Raw genomic sequence first — 27,419 nt, forward strand, 5'->3', positions numbered from 1 at the left:
GGCATTTTCAGCATCCACGACTTAGTGAATACCCTTCTGGCAGCTCTCTCATAGCAGATTCGAGGAAGGTCGAGAAAGGAATCATGTCACCAGTTGTATCTGCTCACTTCTCAGACCAGGGAAATGTGACCCTAGGTCACTTGCTCTACCCATGAGCATGGGTGAAGCACACACAAATCCCATGAGCTGAGAGAGGGGAAAGATCTTTCCCTAGAAAATTAACAAAGGAAAAATGAATGGATGCTGGGCAGAAGAAATTAGGAATTGTGTACAGCTGCTGGTATCAAGACCCAAATAACAATGTCTTAAGCCAATTAAGGGTTCATTTTTCTCTCAACTAAAAGGACAGAAGTAGCTAATGCAAGGTAGGTATGACTGCTCCATTGTTATCAGAGATCCAGGCTTCCTTTGCTTTTTTGCTCTACCGTCTTTGTGTGTTATACTTTCCTATAGCATCATATACTTCTCCTGTAGTGTGCTGGGCTACTGTCCTTCATGTCTGTATTGTGGGCGAAAGAAGAAAACAGAGGGGAAGGCAAAGACATACTCTCTCAGTTGAGACAATTTCCTTTACAAAGCTCCCCCAGAAGCCCCACAGAATCCCAGCTGTATCTCATTGGCTGGAATCACGATGGAGGTAGGGAGTTGTAGTCTTCCAGCTGGGCATATTACTATGCTGAATAAAACTGGAAGAAAGAGTGGCTATTGGGTGGGCAACTAGCAGCCTATGCCAGAGCAGCAAAAACAATCAAACCAATGGTAATGCATAAGTCAACATTAGCGCCATGAATTAGGATCTGCAGGAAGATTTGTGGGGTGAAAAGGCTAGAAAAACCAGAGTTGTGGTCAGAAAGCAGAACACTGGAACTGAAGAATGCAGAAGTTGGGCAGCTTTGCAGAGGCTGGCACCATTAAAAAGCCCAGGATATGCCCAAGAAATCTGAAAACGAAGCTGAGCATGAAGCTGAAAACTCTGTCCCGGAAAAGACCCTCTTGTTGGAACACAACCTGGAAAATCACAGCAAAGGCCCAGCTGAGGGCTGCAGATACCTCCCTTTGTCAGCCACCTCCGATCTACAACCATCATCTTCCATTTAGGGCTGGGCCTCTTAGATGATTTAAGTTTCCCACCTATGGGCAGAGGTCTACAGGCAATGATATTGTTTGGCCAATACATCTGATAAAACGTAGACTTTTCAATTGTCCCATAAGAGCTCAAAAATGGTAGTGCATTATTTATTGTTTGCCATTTTAAGAAAATTTTCTTGGCCGGGCGCAGTGGCTCACGCCTGTAATCCTAGCTCTGGGAGGCCGAGGCGGGTGGATCGCTCGAGGTCAGGAGTTCGAGACCAGCCTGAGCAAGAGTGAGACCCCGTCTCTACTAAAAATAGAAAGAAATTATCTGGCCAACTAAAAATATATATACAAAAAAAAAAATTAGCCGGGCATGGTGGCTCATGCCTGTAGTCCCAGCTACTCGGGAGGCTGAGGCAGTAGGATCGCTTAAGCCCAGGAGTCTGAGGTTGCTGTGAGCTAGGCTGATGCCACGGCACTCACTCTAGCCCGGGCAAGAAAGTGAGACTCTGTCTCAAAAAAAAAAAAAAAAAAAGAAAATTTTCTTGTTTGCAATGTGCAGGCATTACTAAACTTATTATCTTTGTCCTTATTTAGTAAAATGTGATATATGTTTTCGTGTTATATAGTGAAAACATGCTCCCATCTCCGCCAGCCCAAACACGGCCACATCAGCTGTTCTACGAGGGAAATGTCCTACAGAACAACATGCTTGGTTACCTGTGATGAAGGGTATAGACTAGAAGGAAGTGCTAAGCTTACCTGTCAAGTAAATGCCCAGTGGGATGGTCCAGAACCGCGGTGTGTGGGTAAGTTCCTGGAAGGTGTGATGCCTTGAGTGATTGATTTCTCCTGTTCTGATTTCTCCAGTTTTCTGTGAAAACCTAGAACTAAACACTGGCTCATAATGGATGTAAATACACATCTACACATACAGACACAGGTGTTATAGATACAAAGACAAATATGTTGTTTTATTCCTTTCCACTAGTAAAAGAACTTCCACACCAAATTCAGTTTTCCAACTCACTGAAGTTTACAGAGTCAAATAGCAATGCTTTTTGTAAAAAATTGGGGCCAATTGGGTGGATTTTCTTTTTTAAAAAGCAAATGCTGCATAATTCCCTTGCTTTGTTAAACATGATTTACCTTTACTTTGTTTATGAAAGAACAAAATTATGAACCAGTGAATCTTAAAAATCCTTTCATTATTAAACAGGAACAAATGAAAATAACTGAACACAAAACTGGAAAGTTAGGAGAAGAACAAGTGCAAGGAATCTGTGCACATAGATTGAAAACCCTTGGTCTTCCTCCAAAAATGACTACAGAATAATGAGGGGAAATTCTTTCAAAATTTTAAGAAACAGTAATTCTCATACCATATAACTTGGACAAAATAATGGAAAGCTATCCAATTCATATTGTCAAACTATTATTATTTTGTTGTCAAGCTGACAACTATTACCAAAAAAAAAGAAGAAAACTATCAGCCAACATTATGTGTAACAATAATATAATAGCAAATATACTAGCAATCCACATTCAAAAGAATGATCTACCAAAACACATAGAGTTTATCCTAGGAATGCAAGAAGAGTTTAAAATTAGGTAATCTAGCAAAATAATAAATGGCATCATTATAACAAATAGGAAACATTTGTATGGTTGTTTAGTAGATGAAAATGCATTTATTATTACTTAAAACACATTTTCAATAAAATTTTAGGAAACTTGTATTATATTGGTATCTCTGATATAATAAAAAATGTCCATCCTAAACCTGCAGTTCTCTACTTTGGAAAAACAGTATAAACAATCTTATTAAATCTGGAGAAAGAAAAAGATGCTTAGGATCATCCATTTGTTTAGTATTATAATAAATCATGAGATTAGAGATACTGGAATTCAAAATCATCATCATTTGTAGACTACAAGTCTACCTAAACAATAGAATGAATCACTAAAAATATGAGAGTTCACTGAAGTCATAAGAATGCCAAATAAACAGCTTTTCTATATGTAATGATAAATAGAACACATGGCAAAATATCACATTCAAAAAATCTATAGAAAATGTAAAATATGTCAGAATCTTAAACAGAAATGTGTGAAACGTGTATTAAACAAACCAGAAAATGTTACTGAGGGACAAAAAGAACACTTTAATATTTATGTAGAATGTTATCAAAATGTTAAATTCTTTCCAAACATATACAAATAAAATGCAACTCATTCAGTAGCCTAAAAAGGATTTTCGTTTTTGTCCCCTTTTTTGTATTTGTAACTAATAATTTCATGTATTATTAAGGACGCATCACAAGCCAGCTGAGGAAAAAAAGACTATTTAACTGATCATATAGGAAAATTGGCTCCTTGAGAAAAACAAAACAAAATAAAATTTTTATATGTCACTTATTATTTACATCACACATTGAAATAAATTCTTCATAGATTTTAAAATATAAAGTAAAAAATAAGATCATTAAAACCAGAAGAGAATATAGTTAATGTACGTAAATGAATGCTAATTAGTCTCAGAACTTACTCAGAATAAAAGCAATGGAAATACTTTAAGAAGAAAAAAAATCAGTAGATTATAAAAGTTAAAGACATGTTCACCCAAAGTACCTTAAACAAGCAATAAAAAAAAGAATAATGTCTTCAACAATTTTGACAGCCCAACAGATAATTTTCTTACTTTATAAAGGTCCAACCCTAAATTAAGAATATTGAGTCTCACATAGTCATTATATTTGAACCACAAATTTGGCTCTGATGTTTTTGTTGATCGAAGCAGAACAGGAAGTCTGGGCAGGCACATGGCTCACACTGCAAAAATAAAGAGACAAACTAATTTCTCAGGGAAAATGACTTTTGCTGGCACAGAGTTTTGAAAGAAATCGCTTCAGGGAGGAGGTATGATGGTCGAGTGTCTAGGAGCACATGGGTTCTGCCACTTACCTCTGTGGTGACCTCAGGAAAGTTACTACTCTTCTCAGTTCTCTTGTTTGTAAATGGAAATAATAGCAATAGTCCTTACTGCATAGAATTATATGTGTCAATACTTGTAAAGTGCTTACAATAATGCCTGGCACATAGTAGGTACTGAATAAATGTCAGCTATTGATGTGGGCAATGCAGCCAGTAGAATCGCTACTACAATAAACAAATATGCATATGGGCATTTGCTGGTACACACACACACACACACACACACACACACACACACGCTCTCTATCTCCCTGCATTGAGTCCTAGCCTTGATTTTCCATTTTGTCTGCATTCTGCATAATTCATCTGCTATTCTTTGTGCTGAATATAACATTAAGGGTCAAGGCCCTAATTATAACACAGTGATTTTAAGGAGGGTATCATTATTTGCTTACTTAAAGATAGCACCAAAAAGCTCATAAAATAGAGATTGATTGCTGAATATATCACTTAACCCATCAAAGATGGAATTCAATTCACTAACTTATACTTCAAAGCCATGAAACAATATTCAGAAAACCAAATGAAGATGTTTCAAGCAAATTATGAAGATTGCAGTCAGTGTTGATTAAAATATCAGAAGTTTTTCAAGGTTTTATATACTGGCAAAATAATAAGAGGTATAGTTTAGCATTATTTGCAATACATCCTATGTTCAATTTCATATATAATTATCATTTAACAACTTATGTCAATCCCAAGGCAGCACAATTGTATTTTTCTTGGGTAAAAAGAATTCATGACATTTCCAATTTGTGGGAACGTGAATAACATTCTCCCATTTCTTTACAATAGAGCGCCACTGCTCCACCTTTCACAAGCCCAAAGGTGTCATCATATCTCCACACAACTGTGGCAAGCAGCCAGCCAAGCCTGGGACAATTTGTCAGCTAAGTTGCCGCCAAGGATTCATTTTATCTGGAGTCAGAGAAGAAGTGAGATGTACCATTTCTGGAAAATGGAGCGCCAAAATTCAGACAGCAGTGTGCAAAGGTAGGTCTTTACACTGGTTAGGTTAAAAACCAAATTCCTAAATAATGGCATATGGATGTGTTGTAGGACAGTCTGTCTTTGCAACTTTTGCTGCAAACCTATAACAAAACGGTATGTGCTACTATAATAAGCACTATGAGGATCTCTGGTTCAAAGTGGTGAATTTACAAAATTACAAAACACCAGGCAGTGACAGAAGAAATAGACAAATAAGGATAGTATTAGAGCTGGAAATAAGGTAAGTTTTCCATCAGGAAATGAAAATCTTTGAGGAATTTCTGGTCCATATGAAGCAGGTGAGACTAAATTGATTTTTTTAAAAAGCCATTAGCACTTTGAAACCTGCATCCCATTCCATCCACAAAAGGATATTGCCATTTTCCTAGAAGCAAGAGCAGATTGCTATGAAAAAGGAGGTATTGAAAACAAGAAAGAGTTCTTAGAAGTAAAACTATCATAAATATCTCGAAGAGAAGGGAGGTTGTTGAAAACAATATTAGTAATTTGAAGGACCAAACTGAGAGTTTCCCCGGAATGGAGAACTAATAAGGAAAGCACTTGAATATCCCGATTGATCAAGCCAAAAAGATGGAAGTTGAGAGATACCAATGATAGATTGAAAATCCCCTATGCGCATTTAATAAGGAGTTCCAGAAGGAGAGAGGAAAAGGGATGAAGGAGAAGAATTTTCCTACTAGAAGAAGAAAGTTTCCCAGAGCTACAGAAAGGTATAAACCTTTAAACCAAAAATAGCCCTTGAGCATTAGGCTGGCATACTTTCATTACTCCTAGTAAAATTTCTGAGATGTAGAGTTAATGAGAAAAAGAAGTTTCTGAAGAAAGAGAATTGCACAAAAGAAACAAGAATCAGATGCACATTACACATCTCGTTTACAACTCTAAATGCATAAGGAAATGTAGCAATGTCTAGAGAATATGGAGAGAAAATAAATATAAACTTTAATTTCAAATCCTGTCTAGCTGTTATTTAAGTATGAATGAAAAAATCAAATACTTTAAAAAATTTTTTCAGAGTTGATATGCTACTAAGAATCCCTATGGGGGAAAATTGTCCAAGTATATGCCCCTCAGAAAAATAAAATATAAATTGAATAAAATTTTAACAAGAAGATATGTGACACAATGAAATCATTTCAGGTGTATTCAGCTTCAAGTTATAGAAGATCTAATTTAACATGAAATAAAGGATGTATAGTATTATAGCATATAATAAGAACTTAGCACTACCATGACTGATGTAGCTCTGTGTAATGTTACCACATCTAATTCAGCATAGTGTAAAGTTTCACACTACAAAAAATATCATTGGCTTTAATTTATTGTTTGTTCTGACAGTATGTTTTAGTACCTCTAATTATTATAATTCTGCTTGACAGCCTTGTTTTTCAAGTATAGTTCCTTCCTGCTTCAATCAACATTTTTTAATTTCTTAATTTCATTCAGAAAGTGTTTATCAAGTTCCTGTTATGTGCTAGGCATTATATAAGGCAATGGGACAAGACATATCCTGACCTTTAAAGAACTTAAATTTTATTGGGGGAGAAAATTCCATTTCAAAATGGCGTGTTGAGTGGTATTATTGGGAAGTCCAGAGGGGTGTGGGAACTTGTGGAGTGAGTACCTCAAATGGACCAGGAGAGTCAGAGACAACTTCCTGAGGAGCTTGTGTCTAAGCTGAGAATTAAAGGACAGGTAGTAGTTATCCAGGTAAAAGGGGAAAAGGGCATTAATTCAGGCAAATAAAAAAGCATGAGCAAAGGCCCAGGTAAAAGAGACACCATGGAGCTTTCATGGGCCTCACAGTAATTCGGTGTGGAGAGTAAGTCCCAGGAGGAGAAGTGTAAGAAATGAGACTAAGAGGTCAGCAGGTGCCAATTCAGAATGGACCTTGTAAGCCATGCTCGGATAAATGATCAGGAAGGCAGTTTCATACTCCAAATCAATCAGTGTACAAAATCAGTCACAAAGTACTAATATAAGCAGATTTTTACCTCTCTCTTAAATGACTTAGAATTAATTACATATCAGTATATTAATTGATTTTTGTGTTTTCTGAGTCAGATGTGGAGGCTCCTCAAATCACCTGCCCTAAGGACATAGAGGCTAAGACTCAGGAACAGCAAGATTCTGCTAATATTACCTGGCAAATCCCAACTGCTAAAGACAACTCTGGTGAAAAGGTAAGGTTAGTGCACACATTTGCATCCTTTTTAAAGTAGATTCTAAATATATGCAAATATGTGAAATATTGAAGAGTTACTAATGTGCTAATGATAATTCTATCTATACAGAAACTTTACACATAAACGTTAATGCCTCATCTGATACAAGAATGATCATCCTTGAGTTTTTAATTAGAAATCTCAGACAAAAATCTCAAAAAACAGAAACTTTTCATTTCATGGATTTGTTGTATTGTTGTGTTTACTGAGATTACTTCACTAAGAATTCTTTGCTCCTTACTAGGCTCTGAAGATCTTTAAGAAAAGAAAAGATGTGGAATTAATCCTAATTCCTTTTTTTAGGGAGAGAGGAGGAGGTTTTAATTTCTTTCTTTTTTTTTTTTTTTTTCAGGGGGGAGACAGACTCTTACTCTGTCACCCTGGGTAGAGTACAGTGGTGTCATCGTAGCTCACTGCAACCTCAAATTCCTGGGCTCAAGCAATCCTCCTGCCATGGCACCTAGCTCATTTTTCTATTTTTAGTAGAGATGGCATCTCACTCTTGCTCAGGCTGGTCTTGAACTCCTGAGCTCAAGCGATCCTCCCATCTTGGCCTCCCAGAGTGCTAGGATTACAGGAGTGAGCCACTGCGCCCGGCCAATCCTAATTCCTATTTATGAACAAATCTTTTAAAATATGAGCCCAAAATGATTGTATATTGGCCAATCTGAAGGGAATAGCATTGGTGTTTCTTATTCAAGCTTTTCTAAATCCAGCATAATTCAGAACACAATGAATGTATAGTAGCTTGAGATAATCATTCATCAGATGCTAGGAAAAGAGTTCATTTAGGAATGTCACTTTCACTTACATCTACATTATTAGTATTAACATACATGAAAGTGCCCTTAAGAAGTATATCATTTTCACACCTGCATGTAAATTATGTATAAGTTGTGCTGCTGGCTGGCCAGAATGTATTGGAGGTGGGGAGAGGGGAGGGCACCATGGAAAAAAGAACTTACAATCAAATTAGCTTTCAAATTTGTTTTTAAAAGTGCAAATGCGACTTCTAGGGCTTACTATATTGTAGGTAATGTGTCTGGTGAGCAGTCTGTCATGCGTGATATTTCTGCTTTCCACTAAAAGGGCCGTGAAGACATGTATCATCATCATCATCATCATCATCATCAAACACTAAGAAAAGTCCAGGGACATATTTCAAGATCTGATGAGAATTCACACTAAATGTAGCACATGTGTGTACATTGTCTGAAAAAAGACACCGAACCGTCATCAAGTAGGAAGCAGCAAACATTTCTTCATTTCCACCACCTGCCCTTAGTCAGAGCCTCAGAGGCTGAATGAACTTATACAGCAGGCTGTCATTCCCTGGTACAAGATAACCAAGTACTGAGCTGTCCAGAGTTGTCTCTGTTTCTCTCAACGAGGACCTCCTCTTTGCATTCAGTCCTTTTGCACAACTCATGCAGCCCAAATTATATCCATTGCCTGACCTGCAATTCCCCAACCCAGTAATTTGCTTTTTGTTACCCTACTCACATATTTCAATGTCTACAACACAGCACACCTGGATGAATATGGAGAATTTGCTATAATACATTGCATCCCAGAATGTGTAGTCCTTTTAGAAAATCTCTGCACATACAGTAGAAGTGAATACAGGGAGCCAAGATGTTCTAAGGAGGCAGTGCATTCTCTAGTTTACAGACTCCCATGTACTGCTCATGATCACAGAAGACCAAACCACTGCTTGAGAATCTATGGGACACCTGTTCTCTATCTCGTATTCACAAACACAGATGTTAAGGGAAAGAAAATCCCCCATCCCACTCAGACAGAGCCACATAAAGGATGCTTCCTAGTAGCATGGGTGCTCTAGGCACAGATCTGTAGATTGTCATCCTACAAACTATACCTGATGGCACTGAGTGGATGAGATTGCCTGAGGTGGATGTGCAGATTAAGGAGAGTGACAGATTAAACCCTGAGAAAGATCAACACGTAAGAAATGGCCAGATGAGATTAAGTGTCATTAGTGTGTAATAGAAGGAAACCACAAGAAGTTGCCATCATGAAGCTAAGGAAGAGAACAGTTCACGACAAAGGGGTTGGTTAAATATGTCACATACTGAAAGATACAAATTAGATTTATAATACAAAAACCTCTATGAGATCTGTTTTAATAGAATGGAGCATGTAGAAAACAGTTTGCAGTTGGTTAAGGAATATAAAATTCTCTTTAAGAAATTAGGCTATATTGTAATCCTAGCACTCTGGGAGGCCGAGGCGGGTGGATCGCTCGAGGTCAGGAGTTCTAGACGAGCCTGAGCAAGAGTGAGACCCCATCTCTACTAAAAATAGAAAGAAATTACCTGGCCAACTAAAAATATATATAGAAAAAATTAGCCGGGCATGGCGGCGCATGCCTGTAGTCCCAGCTACTCGGGAGGCTGAGGCAGGAGGATCGCTTAAGCCCAGGAGTTTGAGGTTGCTGTGAGCTAGGCTGACGCCACGGCACTCACTCTAGCCCGGGCAACAGGGTGAGACTCTGTCTTAAAAAAGAAAAAAAAAAAACACAAAAGAATCAATGTACTTTTTTTTAGATGAAACAGTTTCAGAAAGTAAGGCATCAATGTACTTTTGATATTAACTTTCAAAACGTTTATTTATCTCCAAAAGGTGTCAATCCAGGTTCACCCAGCTTTTTCCCCACCTTACCTTTTCCCAATTGGAGATATTGCTATCACATACACAGCAATTGACCTATCCGGCAACCAAGCCAGCTGTACTTTCCACATCAAGGTGATAGGTAAGTCATCTTCACATCGTTTGAGTAGGTTTGTGAAAATGTCCAGTACCCTGGGGACTTTGCGTCTCCTCTATCTTCAACAACCCCCTTTCCACTGGTTCTTCCTACTGGCATTAAAACTTGCTCAAGCCACTCCCTCTTTGAAACCTATATATCCTTTAACTATCACAGCATCTCTCTGATTTTGTCCAATGTGAGCCTTTTGAAAAATTCCCAGTGTTTGCCATCTCTTTCTTCTTAACTGCCATTTATTCTCAAAATTGCTCATCTGGCTTCTGTTCCCTTCACTCATATAAACTGCTATCAGCAAGGTCACCATTGGTCTCTGTTGTTACTCTATACGCTTTTCAGTCCTTATTTTGCATAATCTTTCCTCAGATTTTACATTTTAACCACACTTTCCTTATCAAAACTTTCTCCTTTCCTAGCTCCTTTGACACTAGTCTTTTCAGTTTTTTCCCCATTTTTCTTACCTGTCCTTCTTGATCCCTTCCCTAGGCTTCTCTTCCTCAGACCACCTCTCAAATGTTGATCACACCCAGGAGTCCAGCCTTGGCTGTCCTTCTCTTTCTTTCTTGTTTTCCTGGCTGATTTTGTTAACTGAAAACTCCCAGATTTCCATCTCTAGTTCAAATATCTTTTCTGAAATCCAAACTGCTATGTAAAACTGCCTCCTGGACTTTCCCATATGGATATTTCACTTGCATTTCAAACCTAATATACTTCTTAACTCAGAAAAGGACACAACCAACCACTCAGCTACCAACCAAAACTGAGGAAGTCATCCTTGCCTCCACCCCCTCCACCAATCACTGCTATCCAATACAGTAGCCTGTTCTACTGGTTTCACTTACTTGGTTTCTCTGAAATTTGTCCTGGTCTCTCTATCCTCATAAGTGCTACTGTAGCTCACTCCTGTTTTGGGAAGAGCCCAGTTTACTGTATCATCTCCCAATCAGTCTTATGTACCAAGACATAATACATGGAGAGGGAGGACTGTAGCAATCTCTAGTGGTCAAGAGCATGGACTCTGAACCCAATCTGCTTGAGTTCATACCTAGCTCCCTCACTTAAAGGCAATGTCACCCATTGCCTCTCTGTGTCTCAGTTTCTTTACCCAAAAATAGGATTAAAAAATATATTACCTCATAGGGTTATCATGTAGTTTTTATTATAATTGGTTATAATATATAAACCACTTGAACTAGTACCTGACACACATTAAGCTCTATGATAGCAACACATAGACATTTTGCTATATCTGTCACAGATCTATTTTTAATATGTTTATTTTAAAATTCAATACATCGAATTCATTTTGTTTTCAAAATTTTGCATAACTTCTTGAAATAACTAAGGTACGTCAGACTGATTCCTTCTCCTATAAATTATGGGTTTTGGTAAAAGTAGATAAGACTCAAGTAAAAATCAGTCGAACTCATTTCACAGTGCTTAGTCTTTTTAATTGCTTTTTCGATGTTGTTTTAAACATGAGCTTTCCCAGTCACATGAAAAATATGTTGAAATTTTTTTTTATCTGATACTGTGATTTTAAACTTGGAAATGTGATTCAAGAGTTTGCCAAGTTTGAATTTTTCATAATGAAGAGTCAGCATCGTGAAAAGTGAAATGTGTACTCAAGTGTCTAGCTAGACTTTAGCTGAATGTTCAATTATAAAAGCAAGGGAAAGAAAAGGAAGGAAGAAGGAGTAAGAAAAGGAGAGGAAAAAGGAGAGGAGAAGAGCGGGTGAGAGAGAGAAGCAAGAAACAGAAAGAAAAGCCCACATTTTTCTTATTTTCTTCAAGGTGTTGGTGCCTTCCTGAGAAATAAGAGGCAAGCAGGAATGCCTGTCCTTGGCAGTGCAGAGTGCTGCCCCGCTTGCCTTGAAGTGGGCTCTCCCTCTCCTTTGGAGACAACACATCTGTTGGTGCCTCCTTTTGACAGTAATTGACCGAGTCTCACTGCCCTCCCATACCTGTGATACAACTTTAAAATGTTTGGCTCAAATCAGATAAGCTTAAGAAAATCTTGGAATATCCATTTGTCATTTCTTTGGGGAAAATAGTAAATACTGCCAGATTTATAACTGTAGGCATGAATTGACTTGATTCAACATCCTCAAAGTACACTGACCCACTATGAGCATTCTTCATTCTTTTCTTTATTCAGCAACTTGTTTTGAGCAGCTGTGTTGTGCTGTCTGGTGGAGACCTAACCACGAACAAAGGAGACTCCATGACTGATCTTCAGAGTTTGTAGCCTAGTAAAGGAATAAATCTAAGATACTGAACTAATGAAATGACAAGCAAGAGGAAAATATAAAAATGGAACATGTATCCATAAGACTTAGCTTAGAATAGAAATCTGTATATTCTCACAGGTATAGCTCATTTAATTTCAGAGTATGTTTTCATATCACGGATAGAAATGCCCAGGTCTTGATGCTTGTAACTACAATTTAGTTTCTTGATAACCTCAGGCAAGTTTCTTAAGTTTGCCTAGTCAAAGATTCCTCACCTATAAAATTAGAAAAATAATATTTGTCCTGTCTCCCTCAAACCTCAAAAGCATGTGATAAGAACATTTCAAATGTATGAAATCTATAATTGTCTTAAAATTAATTCCTATACATCCTCTTTGTTTTCCTTTACTGACATCCTAAAAACTCTACCACATTCAATCAGGACTTTGAAACCTGACTCACTCACCCCACCTCAAATGCACCTTTCAACCTGAATTCCAGTGCCCAGCAACACAGACTCACAGTTTTTTAGCTTCTCCTGTGGCTTTTGTCTTCTCTCCATTTCCTCAAGTCCAGCTTCACACCCTGGTCTTTGTATTCACCCAGAATTTATCAACCTTAAAAATCTTTAACTCCAGTGTGGCACTTCTGGACACACCTCCCGGCCTTCCAGCAGTATCACATTTACACGGACATCTTGCTTATTCTGCAGCGTGACTCATATCTCTGCCCTGTGGTCCTTCCTTTTGACCATCTATTAGCCCTGTCTTGACCCTTCGGATAAGAGGAGGATTATGGAGATCACTAATGTGGGCACTTCACTCCTTCAGCTTATTTGGAATGGTTCTCTTCACTTCCAGGTGGGGCAGCTCAATGACTGTGGGCAGAGCCCACAAATCAAATGCCCACCTCATCCAGAATTGCCTTGTACACACCTGTGCTCAAGGTGATTTTAGGAACCTGGTATTTCTTCTTCAACAGAGAGAGGGCAGTATAGCAAAAAGCAGCTCTTCCTTTTGATGCTGGGGTCAAAGATAAGGCATCATCAGTGGAGCCACGGGCTGGTCTTGTTTCCTACAAGGTCAGGGTTCTCTGCTAGCACAATCAGACTTCTCCTCTCTCTGGCAAACCCTGTCTTCATTTTTAATATCAGTTGTGACTTCTTTGTCTCATTTCACATCCTTTAGATGTAGAACCACCTGTGGTAGACTGGTGCAGATCTCCACCTCCCATCCAGGTGTCAGAGAAGGAGCACGCTGCCAGCTGGGATGAGCCTCAGTTCTCGGACAATTCAGGTAAGATGACGAGGATTTTGTTGTCATCGTGGTAACACTGAATTATATTTTATTTTAAAAAGCTTTTTAAAAGGATAAAAGAGAAAAGGCAAATAACTAAGTAGGATGAATAATTATATACATTAATAAGTTTTAATGCTAGGATAATTAAATATAATTTAACGCTATTAATCTTACCTATTCATGGGACTTTCCTTCATTTAGTATTCACTGGGCATTTATTAAACCTGTGCTAGGTGTTGTACCTAAAAGTGTTCTAATGAATTTCTTCAGTCTTCAAGCCTATGTTGTCCCACAGGCATAAACTATGCATTGTATCTCTAGTACAGTTCTATATATTTATACCTGACAAATACATTATAAAAGGTCATAGGAAAATAGCAAAAAGCTGAGCAAATACAACCTGAAGTTCACTTTAAACGTTTCATTAATACCCAGAAAACAACAATAAAATTGCAGATTAAATAGATTTCTTAATTAAACTCCCAATGTTCCAATAGACTAACCTATTCAAAGAAAGTCATCTGTTTAGCAAGAATGCCTTGACTTAATGGGATTTTTGAGTCTACTATTTCTATGTTATAGTATAAATATTAAATCTTTTATTTTCTGCTAGTGCACAAATCAACATAAATAAAATGCCAAGCTGATTTGCATAAAGAGAAAATGAAACTTCAAATAAAATAAGACACTAATAAAGTGACTAGAGACAAATGACCCCTAAATCAGATCCTTTCTTTCCTTTCTAGGGGCTGTGTTGGACATCACCAGAAGTCACACACAAGGAGATCTTTTCCCTCACGGGGAGACTATAGTACGGTATACAGCCACTGACCCCTCAGGCAATAATAGGACATGTGACATCCACATTGTCATAAAAGGTATTCTCTTCATAAGCCCCCCAAAATCTAGTTGACATTGGATATATGTGATTGCTATAGTATGCTATTTGGTGGGAGAAATTAGGCTATGAGCATTATATTTTTAAAAGTAGAATACTGACAGATTTTATGTAGGTTTTCAATTGTCATTTCTTGACTTCATGAAAGATAGAAATATTATCTATATTTCATATTGTCTATATTTCTATCTTTAATAATGTCTCTCTCTCTCTTTTTTTTTTTTAGACATGATCTCACTTTATTTATTGCTCGGGGTAGAGTGCAGTGGCCTCATCACAGCTCACTGCAACCTCAAACACCTGGGCTCAAGCAATCCTCCTGCTTCAGCCTCACAAATAGCTGGAACTACAGGCACATGCCACCATGCCCAGTTAATTTTTGTATTTTTTGTATAGATAGGGGTCTCACTATGTTGCTCAGGCTGGTCTGGAACTCCTGGTGATTCTCCCACCTCCACCTCCCAAAATGCTAGGATTACAGGCATGAGCTATCATGCCCAGCCTCTAACAATGTCTTTAATTAACATTTTCTCTAAGGTTACAATGTATTATTGTCACAATCCTATCTTGAATGCTTGAGAAAACAGATTCTGAAAATGCATTTGCTTCATAATGTTATCCAGTTTTCATTTTTATTAAAGGAATGGCAAAAATAATAACTCCAAATGATAAATACTTTTAGCTTTTTATAAAATATGCACAACCCCTAATTACATATAGATACAGCTTTTCAATGTATGCCCATGCATATCTAGGAAACAAAAACAGATGTTGACACTCTCCCACACTAAGGACTTACGGTGACAGTTTTTCTAGAAATAGCTGTAGACTGGAGGAGTCCTTTTCAAAATTCAGCTTGAGCTCCTGGAATTTAATTTACATTTCTCCTACCACTGTATATGAATAATACAATTTTTTATACAGGTTCTCCCTGTGAAGTTCCATTCACACCTATAAATGGGGATTTCATATGTGTTCAAGATAGTGCTGGAGTCAACTGCACATTAAGTTGCTTAGAGGGCTATGATTTCACTGAAGGGTCTACTGAGAAGTATTACTGTGCTTATGAAGACGGTGTCTGGAGACCACCGTATTCCACTGAATGGCCAGACTGTGCCAGTAAGTTGTAATTTTATTCTGGAACCTTTGATGTGTGTGAATGCATGTGTGTATATATGTTTTTAAGGGCTAAAAAAAGAAAATTGCCTTACAATAGGAATTAGTGGAAAATGGTGTCATGAATTTGAAATGCTTGTGAATAAGGGAATTGCTCTTCCCTGCATTTTTAATATTAGCCACCAGAGTCTTCTTAGAGATTTGATTGCTGAAGGACAAGATTCAGTTTAATGCAGAACCCTCTTGGGCCTTTCATTATTTATCAGAAATACCCAAAGACTTGTCAGCATGTAGTTCTTGACCTATAAACTTGCATTTAAAGTCTCATAGTCTGCAGAAGAGCTTATATTTAAAATATGATCTAACTATATAATGGAATAAAATAGATCAGTTACATTCTCTTTAGATTTGATTTAGATTTAGAACTATTCTATAATATTAAATATATATTGTTATAAAAATAACCCAGTATCTTTGTCTAGTGTAAATAAATATTCTCTGAAATGAATCTTTGATTTAATACCATAGATGGAGTTTAAATGTCGATGTCTTAGGAAAAAAATTAAGCTCACTTACTTGAGCTCTTTTTTTCCCAAAGGAGGGTAGCACATAGAAGCAATATCATTCCCCTCTTTCACAGATTTAAATGGTAGGATGCTATTAGAAGACATTGTCCCTGAATACTTTGGGGCATTTTGCTGAGTTTAACCATGCAAGCTTCTGATCCAAGGAGAAATTTGTCTCTGTGGAAATTACACTTTCAAGGAATATAATTGCACAAAAATATTTAGAAATTTTCTAGTGTCTATTTGTTGAAAATGTAATATAGATATGAATGTATATAAATATAAAATATAATAACTTCAAGCCAACCAGGACTTTTCAAAAATCCCAGGACTATAATGAAAACAATTTTTATATCTTATTCCCTTAAATATTCATTTTTTATATGATTGGAAAGTAAAGAATAATATATATCAAAAGCAATATATACTATTCTTTACTGGATCATCACTGGATAACTGAGTACACTACAGGTACATGGTTTATAATGATCAATTAATGCCTAGAAACTTTCCTTAACTGTCATCTCTGGTTTTTGTGACAATCTCACAAATCATGTTAGAATTAAAATATTAAGCTTCAATTATTCCATAGAAAGTTAAATCTTTGTTCTAAAAACACTAACCAACTGAAGCTGTTTTGTCTAACATTTTCCAGTAAAACGTTTTGCAAACCATGGGTTTAAGTCCTTTGAGATGCTGTACAAAGCAACTCGTTGTGATGACACAGATCTTTTGAAGAAGTTTTCTGAAGCATTCGAGACTACCCTGGGGAACATGGTACGTCAGCAGTAGTCCTTTATTGTTTGTCGTTTTTTAAAGGACACTCTTAAGGTTTTCATAGCCTCTCTGGGTCATCTGCAACTGAAATTCCTCATCCTGACTATTTCCCTCTTCTTTGTGATCTAAACTTGTAGCTAATGTTCAGAATTATTCATAACTTGTAGACTTCTGGAAGGAAACACTTTATTGTGCTGCTTGCTATGTGCCAGGCACTGTGGCTATAGAAATCACCAAGAATTATAACAGGGACAGTTACCAAATGCTCGTGGGATGAGGGAGTGGCTCAGAGTGGGGAAATGCTGCAGACGACTGCCACAGGAGGGGCAACGAGTGCTATAGTTGGCATGAGCTTCAGGCCTGTGAGGCTTTGAGGTGTGAGGGAATGTGGTCTGGAAACAGCAAGGAGGAGTGAGGAGGAGACCTCTACCTCCACACCTACACCAAATTCCAGGATTCTGGAATGTCTGATATTTCTAGAATATTTTCTGGAAAACATTCTCCAAAACTTGAAAGTCAGCTTTCATTTAGGGCAAAGGTGAAGGGAAGATAGAGGAGGCAGAAAACAATAGGAAATTTGCTGACTAATGCCTGTGCTTCAGAGGGCAGAGAGGAAGGTTTAGGGGACTGGGAGATGGGATCAGAGAAAGGGATCCAAAGAGCCACATGGGGTGAAAGTTTGGAGACAAAAAGTGTCCCAGGAGGCCTGGAGACTTCTCATGATGCGTGACATAAACAGAGATAAAAGACATAGGACTAATTTTGGTGGTCTACAGGCAGTTAGAGGCTGTAAGGGAGGAGGGTCAGGAGACCTGAAGAACATCCAGAGCTGGGAGGGGGCACACCCTACCCTCCTGCTGTTGGAGAAGTGGTGGCCAGGGGAACAAAGGGCTTGTCCAAAGCACACAGAGGTGTGATTTTATCCTCTTCAATTTTTATTTGCAGGTCCCATCATTTTGTAGTGATGCTGATGATATTGACTGCAGATTGGAGGACCTGACTAAAAAATATTGCCTAGAATATAACTATGACTATGAAAATGGCTTTGCAATTGGTAATTAAATTCTATAACATTGGTAGTTTGTAAGACTAATCTGCAAAACAAGAAAATTATTCCATAAAAGTGAGGCGAACTAGAAAAATTCACTTTTATTAATTTATTCATCAAGTATTTTAGGATGGCTATATAATTTGATAATGTGCTTAATGATCATTATGGATATATTAAATGTTGGCACCAAATAAATTATTTTAAATTGTTAGCCAGAATTCTTCAGCATGATAAAAACTAAGAAAACTAGGTCATATTATGATGGTAAAATTCAAATATTGATATGATATCTTAGAAGAGAACAGTAATAGTTATAAAGTACTAATAGTGGTTTTTATATGACCTTTAATTTAAATTGCGGTTAAGCCATTAACATAAAATAGTTAAACATGTAAAATATTCAGATTCCTCACCAAAAATATGGTGAGATTTAATTTATTCAAGTCTAATATATCTTTATGTAGAATTTTGATGTTTTTTCCATGTAGACTTTGAGCATTTTTCTTAATATTATTCCTAAGTATGGTGTGTGACTTTTTGCTGGTGTGTCCAGCCAATTAGCTTACTGCCTTAATATTTCTAGGAGATTTCAGTAGTCTCTCTTGAGTCTCAGCAAAGTTATTATCCTTCCCCATAATTATAATGATACTTCTTTATTTTTATTCCATTTTTCTAATACTGTCCAGAACTTCCAGAGTAATGTTTTAAAAAATAATAGTGATGATACAATCGTGTCATGTTTAAGCACATGGCCTCTACGACCAACAATGTAGGTCAAAATCCTGGCTTTACCCCCTACTAGCTGTTTGATCTTGAGCAAGTTATCAAGCCTCTCTGTATCTCAGTTTCCTCACCTATAAAATGAGGAAGAGTACTCACATCAGATGGCCATTTTAAGCATTAAATGAATAAGTACAAATACAAGTAAAGTGCTTAGAAGTTTATGAGACAATAATTAATTTACTTTACAGGAGACATCCTTTTTGTTTCTAACTAATAATACTGGTAAAATTTTCAGGGATTTGGCATCAAGAGTGATATTGACTATTGCTTTAGATTTTTAAAAATTTTAAAATATAACCTATGCATATATGTTTATTGCAAAAATGCTTAAAAATAAAGAAGGAAATCAAGATAATACACAACCCCAGAAATAAAACTGCTAATATATGTATATATTTATGACCATATATGCATATATATAACTATATATGTAACTGTTTGCATATATATATATATATATATAATCACACTGTTTTGCAAACACAAGTTCTTAGTTAACATTATATTGGGACATTTTTATTCATTAAATATCATACTTCAATATAATTTTAATAGCCACATATTAGTTCATCAATCAGTTTACCTAATTTATGTAAATAGTTCCCTATTGATAGACTTTGGGTTATTTTCAATTTTAACTATTTTATACAACTTCTCAGTGAACATTTTGGAAATTAAGATTTCTAGATAGGAACTAATAAGGTGGCATTGGAGGTAGAATTGTCAGTAGCACATATAGAATAACCCAGCCTCTTCTGCTACACATGATCCAAGATTCCCCGCCCAGATTGTTGGAGTAGGGGAAACAAAGATATATACAGGGAGAGTCAGTTGTCATCATAAGGCTTTGAAATTGGCAACATTTGTCATCTAATAAGGATCCAAATGGCAGTTTTCTAGATTAAGGCATGGGCAGTTGGCACATGTGATCCTGTCGTCCCAGGAGACAAGCATTCCTCTTCAAATGTCTTCCCAGCAGAAAGTCATAAGATTGATATGACTTTGATTGATGACATTTTTAACTCCACCTTAGCAAGGGGTAATGTGTGGAAGACAAAGGGCCAATAAATAAAAATTTGTTTGACCTCATAATAATCCTGTAACGCAAATTAAAACTAAAGTGAGATGCAATTTTTGACCTGTCAGATTAACGAATGCAAATAAGCATCATAACAGCCAAAGCTGGCAAGGGTACAAGGGGAAAAATCATATTCATACATAGGGTATGGAAGAGAAATTGGAGGGCATTTGACAATATGTATCTAAAGGATCAGAAATGCTCATGCACTCAGGCCCAGAAATTCCACTTCTAAGAATATTTCTCAAGATAAAAATTACACCATTGTGCAAAGATGTACCATATTTCATAAATTCTGAGATGCATATTTTCATTTTCATCCCTGAAATTGGGATGTGTCTTCTCATTTATGGTATCTTAGATGTGATGAAATACTGCATGTACAAGGACATTCTAAAAATTTTAAATAACCTAAAAGTCTGAAAATAGAAACTGGTAGGTTGTTTGTGGTATGCTATACAAGAGGATATTATGCAACCATTTAACACAAAAAAAGCCATAATATGTTGTTGAGAAAATTTGAAAAAGATTACCAAATAATATATATATGTAGTATCATCTTGTTTTGTTAAAAATGTGTTGTTTGTTTTTATTCCAGTGCATAAATGTATATAGTTTATATAGTAACAGAAAAAAAAAACTTGCCTAAAATGTCCATGGTGATTATTTCTGTGTTAAAATTATAGGTAATTTTTAATATTTTTTCTTTGCTCATTTTTTTCTGTAACAGCTACATTATGCTTGTGAGGCAAATGTTTAAGTGAAAAGATAATAATATTGATCCCATTAATTTTAATAGTCAAAAGCGTAAATAAAGCCAAAATCATCAAGAAAACAATTTACTTAAGTAGACAGGCCTGCATAAATATAATTTATTGTTTAAAGCACATAACTAAGCAACAGTATGGTCAGAAGAGTATTAATATTGTTTACTGAGGTTTTATAATATAATAAGTCAAATACTGAGCTATTCATAGATGGTTTATATATATTGTCTCAATTATTCCAGACAAACCTATGAGGTAAGAATAATAATCTCAAATTTATACATGAAGAAACTAAGGTTCAGAAAAGTGGGAGTAACTTGGCTAAGATTATACAACCATGTGGCATACCCAGAGAAGCCACAGTCTGAAGCCATGCGGTTAATCACAATGATCTCAGTCGTCTCTAGCGAATCCCATAGATCCACATTGCCTCCAGGGTAGTTGCATTATATAACATTTAATTTATATGCTGCCTTTGGAAATTACCTCCACCTTTAAAATATGATGCAAGTATCTCGAATAATCTTCACAAAAGGAAATCTGTTAATGTGCATTAAGTTTATAAAGACAACATTAAAAAAAAACTGCATCAAGCCCTGAAAGGAAATAGAAATTGATTAGAATTCTAGACCCACCACCTATTTACCTCTCAAGCTAAAATATCAACTATTAACTCAAAGATAGAATGGTTTGAATGCCTAGGTAGCTCCGTACAGACTTTTCTTGCTTCTTTTAGTGTAATTCACTGGAAATCTAAATTAAATATGAAGCACCCAAAAAGTATAGTATAAGATTCTAGACCTAACCCTGTATGCAGTACATTATAGGCAATTGAGGAAATGATCGAGTGCAATTTGATTGTGGTTTAACATTAGGACCTAAACGCTGGTGAAGATGTGACTGTACGATCATTTATTTCTCTGCCCCAACTGTCCAGGACCAGGTGGTTGGGGCGCAGCTAATAGGCTGGATTACTCTTACGATGACTTCTTGGACACTGTGCAAGAAACACCCTCACGGATTAAAAGAAGTGCCCCATTATCTGACCACAAAATTAAGTTAATTTTTAACATCACAGGTAAGGATAAACTGTCTGTATGAAAAGGTAATATTAGGTGAAATTCTTGGCTGGAAATCTATTTCTCAAATCTCTTGTTTGTTATCGTTATTAGGAAATGACTCTGGCACTGAGAATTAGGGACAGCACAATGAACTCAGTCTTGTCATTTTTTTGCTATTAATATCGCAAATGCATTTTATGGTTCTCACAGCAACAAACACCCTGCTTTGTTCCCATCTTGGCATAACGAACTAAGACATGTTTTTAAAATGCAAGAACTTACAGGAATTTAATATGCTGTAATGAAGAACTCCCCCAAAAGGGGATGTAGATCCAGCACCCGAGAGAAGGATTAAGACAAATTGTATTGTTCTTAATATTATCCATGTATTTACTTGGTTGTTCAGTGAGTAGAGGTTGAACTTATTTTAAATTAATTTTTCCTGAAAGATTTTTTTTAACATGCCATTTCTATTTGGTAAAAACTAACTACAAATGACTTCCTGAAACACCATGTGTTTGTGTTGTGTTTTATTTTGTTCGGTTTTGATCTCAGCTAGTGTGCCATTACCTGATGAAAGAAATGATACCCTTGAATTGGAAAATCAGCAACGACTCATTAAGACATTGGAAACTATCACAAATCGACTGAAAAGGACCCTCAATAAAGAGCCCATGTATTCCTTTCAGCTTGCGTCTGAAATGCTTGTCGCTGACACCAATTCATTAGAAACAGAAAAGGCTTTCCTCTTCTGTAGACCGGGCTCAGTGCTGAGAGGGCGTATGTGTGGTAAGCCTCTTCTCTGCGATCAAAGATATTTAGTGCCTGTTGGGTCAAATAAGATGGGTAGAGCCACTGTACAAACTATAAAGGGGTATTGAAATGAAACATTTTGCTGCTGTTGTGTGATTGTTTTCATTACTATTTTGCTTCAAGAGTCAAAGGGACCACTATTGGTCAGGACAAGAAGTCTATTTTAGGTGAGGGACTCAAACCATATTTTCAGTTAAAGATCTTTAGACTTCATAGCTTTGGCAGCAGCTCCAATAATAATAACTATTAGTTTCTGACCACTTCTGTATGCCAGCTGAGCACCTCTCATGTTTAATCCTGTTTAGTGCCTCTGTGAGGTACTGCTCTTATTAAGCACATTTTACAGATGAATAAGCTGAAGCCAGAGAGGCTAGGAATTTACCCAATAACACTTACTCATCAAAACAGTAGCAAAGATTGCCACCCAGGCAGCCAACACCAGTCTTAACGTTGTTTTTTAATTGAGGTTACATTCATATAACATAAAATTAAACATTTTAAAGTGTACTATTCAAGGCATTAAATACATTTACAGTGTTGTGCTACCAGCACCTGTATTTCCAAAACATTTTCATCACCTTCAAAGGAGACCCTATACCCATTAAGCAGTCACTTCTCATTCTCCTTCTCCCCAGCCCCTTAACTTTTAATATTCTATACTGCCATGATCGGGATCCATTCCTGTCTGCTTCCTGTAGAAATTATCCTTTATACGTATGGAATCTCCTGTAACTGAACTCTGACCACTCAGCTGAACCGAATGGCACGAGTCTTGCATTAACCTCTCTGTAGACGTGGGCTCTTGTGTCCTATCTGGAAAACCTTCTTCCACAGTTTCTATTGCTATTCTAAGAGCTCGGTTGATTTTTTCATAGTGTGGCAAAGTCAGTCCATGAAAATTACATTAAAATTTTCATCGTTCTAAGCCCGTTCTCATCTCTTCCCCACCTGGTGAGTACAAATCAGGAATCACCTTGACCAGTGTTTTTCACTTCTCAGTGTGGCCTTCAGACCACCTGTGTGTGTCAGCATTGCCTAAAAAGGCTTGTAAAATGCATCTTGTCTCGGGCCCCTTCGCAGACATAGTGCATCAGACACTTTGGGGTGGGGTCTTGGAATCTGCATTGTTAATATGTACCAAGGTAATTATTACACGCTTTAACATCCCAGAATCACCTAGGTACTAATTTCAAGCGTCCTCCCTATAAGAATACTAACTTCAATAGCAGCCTTTTCAGTGAGTTTAATGTTGTTGCATTTTGGTCTCAGAATTTCTGAGCCATTCCAAACCTACCAAAATAGTGGCCCAAATCTCCAAAAAAGGAAAGTTCTAAAATTGGCCTGTTTCCCCATGGCCTTTAGGTCTGAGGATGCCCGAGACTGGCCTTCAGCAGGCAGTAATTCCTGCAAGCAGAGACAAGGCTCTGCTTACTGCCTCTGTTTTAGGCTTCACCACCTGTGCCTATTTTTGTCCCCAGAAATGACACTGCAATGGACAAGCAGTCAGTTTTGTAAGGGGAAGCATTCATAGGAACAACTAAGAAGACATTTTTAATATCTCGAAGCCTCAAATTAACCTAAATATCCATTATTTTATCCTTTTCTTCTGGCAGCTTTTTCTTTGTTAACTATGTGTTTCCCGTGATGATCTGGTTTATCGTAACTATAAACCCACACTTCAAAGCCCCCATCACATAAGCCCTAAGCTTGGTCAGTAAGAATCTGCATTTTCTCAAAAATTAAAAAAAAAAAGGAATATACCATTTTCAGTTTCTAGAAATAGATTTCTGGATGGCTTACCTTATGAGTAAACCTCTGGCAGTAAAATTTAAGCCATAAAAAATAGTACCTTCCTTACATTCATGTCTTAGGGAAAAGAGAGCCCAAGTGTGTTCCATGGCTGGAGTTTATAGCAGTTCAGTGTTTCTTGTTTGTTTTTTCCACAGTCAATTGTCCTTTGGGAACCTATTTTTCTCTGGAGCATTCCGTCTGTGAGAGCTGCCAGATGGGGTCCTACCAGGATGAAGAAGGGCAGCTGGCGTGCAAGCTTTGTCCCCCTGGCACTTACACCGAGTATCTCCATTCAAGAAGCATCTCTGAATGTAAAGGTAGAGGCTTAGTGCACATTTTCACCAGAAGCAGCCGAACCTTGTTTCCAGTCCAAGGGAAAGAAAGATTTCTGTCCTTCAGCGATTGCTAGCTTCATGGCTGAGGCCCCTATAGCAAAAGATGATTAACAAGAAAAACTGTATACATTTATTCAATGTAAGTTTTATGTGGCATGGGAGCCTTCAGAAATGAAGACCCAAAGAAGCAGGGAAACCTGTGTATTTTTATGCCGAATTTAATGAAGAAGTGGATAGTTGTGGAGAAGTGTGATTGGACAAAGAGAGCATGATCTAAGGCAGTAAGCTGGGAGGAACTTAACAAGGCCTGTTTGTTCAGATTCTTCTCTGCGTCCTTGTGTCTTCAGAGATAAGAATACTCCTTTCCTCTGAGTGTAGGGTGGGTACTTCTCACATGAGAGTCTTGTGATCTGCTTCGGGGAAGGTCAGAAAATTCTTTTCTAGGTTTTATAACTTGATAAAGGGGAAAAGGGCAGAAGTTCAGAGAAATCTTCCTGTTTCTGCAGTTTTCTCATATTTCCTTCAGCTTAAAAATTGCAGTATACCAACGTATCAAGTTTTGGGGTGGGATGTTCTCAGCTCCTTCCCAGTTCTGAAATCTAAACAGTAAAGAGGATGAAATGAGAGCACTGCTGAAAGCAATTTTATTTATTTATTCTTTCTTTTAAATCTAAAACATTACCTGAATGTTTCTTCTACTTTAAAGAAGTCCATTTATCTTTCCTTTTGGAAATATTTCATTGCTCTCTCTAAGTCAAACACCAATCCACATTCATCAATTAGCCTGGAATTTTTTTTTCTTAAATCTTCCACTAAATAGTGGGAAAAACTTTCATGACATTTAGCAATTATTGGATTGCTTTTTTGTTAAAATAGTATATGATATGATGAGATTGGTTCTCCGTTTACTCAGAAATGAATAACTACAGGCACACATGCACATATTCTTGCTACTAAAATATTCAATATTTTTAAAATATTTTTACTATTATTCTCAATGAGAGTTCCTAATGGAAACATTTTCTTTCATAATTAAGGTTACTACCAGACATGCCTAAAATAAGGAATTTCAAAATTGTGCCTCTTTGCCATTGTTGCGAATGCAGGTGTGGGTGCTTAATGACAAATATAAACCCCAGGGCAAAGCTAGGTGTTGGAAATGCATTAACAACGTTAGCAATGCTGAAAATGAGAGCCACCTGGAGGTCAAAGGCAGAAAGAAAGGACTATCCCAGGAATCTGGCCCAAGTCCTGCTCTACTACAAACCAATTCTGAATTTTAGGAAGCTGCTTCACCTTTCTGGGCCTGAGGCTAAGACTACTTTTGTTTTCTACTCCCCACCAGCCCTCAGATGAAATGGTGTCTCCAGGTAGAAGAGGTAGCAGAGCCAGTTGTTACTTAGATTAATGGTGGTGCCAGAGTAGTTATAAGGCTCTAGCCCAGTTTAAGGTTTTGTTTCTGCCACTCAGGAAAACTGTGTACATGTTGAGGACTTGTACATGAACAAATTCCTAGTGTTCAACTCATTCTAATGATAATGCCTTTCTGCACTGTATATTTTTAACTTCATTCAACGTTCCTTGTGTCAAACACTGTGACAGGTGATAATGGAAGTAACTGGAAACGAGTCTATAACTTAGTAGTGTACAGAAACATGTGGGCTCTACAATGTGTGTGCATGGTGTTAGAGCCGGTTTCCCTCGGCCCCAGGAACAGAGAGGCAGAGTCACCGAGGCTGCAAAAGGCAAAGGAGTTTACTGGCTATCTTGAGCTAGGGTCCAAGTCCCAGAGCACCAACGCAGTGGCCTCTCCACGAACTAGGACCCCGCCCTGGGGTAAAACTAAGCTTTTATACTTTCCAGTGGGCTACACACGCTATGCACACCATCCCCCCTCCCTCCCTCAGTTCATTTGTTCCTTCAAGACCGGCTGACCGTGTGGGCTCCTGATTGGTCAGTTCCATGGTAGCGTTAACTCCTGATTGGTCGGCTCCAAGTCTCGGGATCCTCCGGTGGTCATTAGCGTCATTTCCGGGAAGGGGAGGGCCCACGCTGGGGAAACCGAAACTTAGGCCTATTCCAGGAAGCCTAGCCTGTCATGAAGTTACCTTTGCTCTTACAATGGCTAACAGGAGAAAAAATTCCTTGTGTCCCTCATTTCGTCCTGAATTAAAATGCAGAAAACCTTATCCCACACAGTGCTAATTTTGTGTAGCTTAATATCATTATTAACCATATTACATTTTCCTTTTCAGCTCAGTGTAAACAAGGCACCTACTCATCCAATGGACTTGAGACTTGTGAATCATGTCCACTGGGCACTTACCAGCCAGAACTGGGTTCCAGGAGCTGCCTCTTATGTCCAGAAAACACCGCAACTGTGAAAAGAGGAGCTGTGGACATTTCTGCTTGTGGAGGTTATCAAAGCCTTAGACATTGATATTTCTTTAAACTTAGTAGGTTCTATTCATGGAGGAGTGGAATATTTTCAGCAAAACCATATGTTTACTATATGCAAAAAATGTAAATAACTGTTTCTTCATGGAAAGTTCTTTTTTATCCAGCTAGTCAATACTTAAGTATAAATGCCTACAGTGTAAACACTGGGCTAGTGCTACTTGGAACACAAAAGAAGTCCAAAATTTGGTCCCAGGCCTCAAACAATAATAAATATGTGGCTTCATCTAACTTAGGGACTCTGGTTCCTCATTCATAAAATGAGATTGTCTAGTATTTGCTGAAACTCTAAAAATATTCTTTGAATT

General features: G+C 37.3%; 1 protein-coding gene across 1 annotated transcript in view; it reads left to right on the forward strand.

Moving 5' to 3' along the window:
- Positions 1-27,419, forward strand: part of SVEP1 (sushi, von Willebrand factor type A, EGF and pentraxin domain containing 1) — a 157,039-nt gene that overhangs the window by 65,208 nt on the left and 64,412 nt on the right. The window contains exons 6-18 of the mRNA XM_045563960.1: positions 1,704-1,883; positions 4,864-5,061; positions 7,144-7,262; positions 9,948-10,077; positions 13,508-13,615; positions 14,365-14,496; positions 15,441-15,635; positions 16,854-16,975; positions 17,921-18,029; positions 21,592-21,732; positions 22,271-22,504; positions 24,475-24,636; positions 26,910-27,071. Coding sequence (XP_045419916.1) covers positions 1,704-1,883; positions 4,864-5,061; positions 7,144-7,262; positions 9,948-10,077; positions 13,508-13,615; positions 14,365-14,496; positions 15,441-15,635; positions 16,854-16,975; positions 17,921-18,029; positions 21,592-21,732; positions 22,271-22,504; positions 24,475-24,636; positions 26,910-27,071 — 1,992 coding nt within the window. The remainder of the gene's footprint in view (positions 1-1,703; positions 1,884-4,863; positions 5,062-7,143; positions 7,263-9,947; positions 10,078-13,507; positions 13,616-14,364; positions 14,497-15,440; positions 15,636-16,853; positions 16,976-17,920; positions 18,030-21,591; positions 21,733-22,270; positions 22,505-24,474; positions 24,637-26,909; positions 27,072-27,419) is intronic.

Source organism: Lemur catta, chromosome 10 (assembly GCF_020740605.2).
Source record: "Lemur catta isolate mLemCat1 chromosome 10, mLemCat1.pri, whole genome shotgun sequence".
NCBI lineage: Eukaryota > Metazoa > Chordata > Mammalia > Primates > Lemuridae > Lemur > Lemur catta.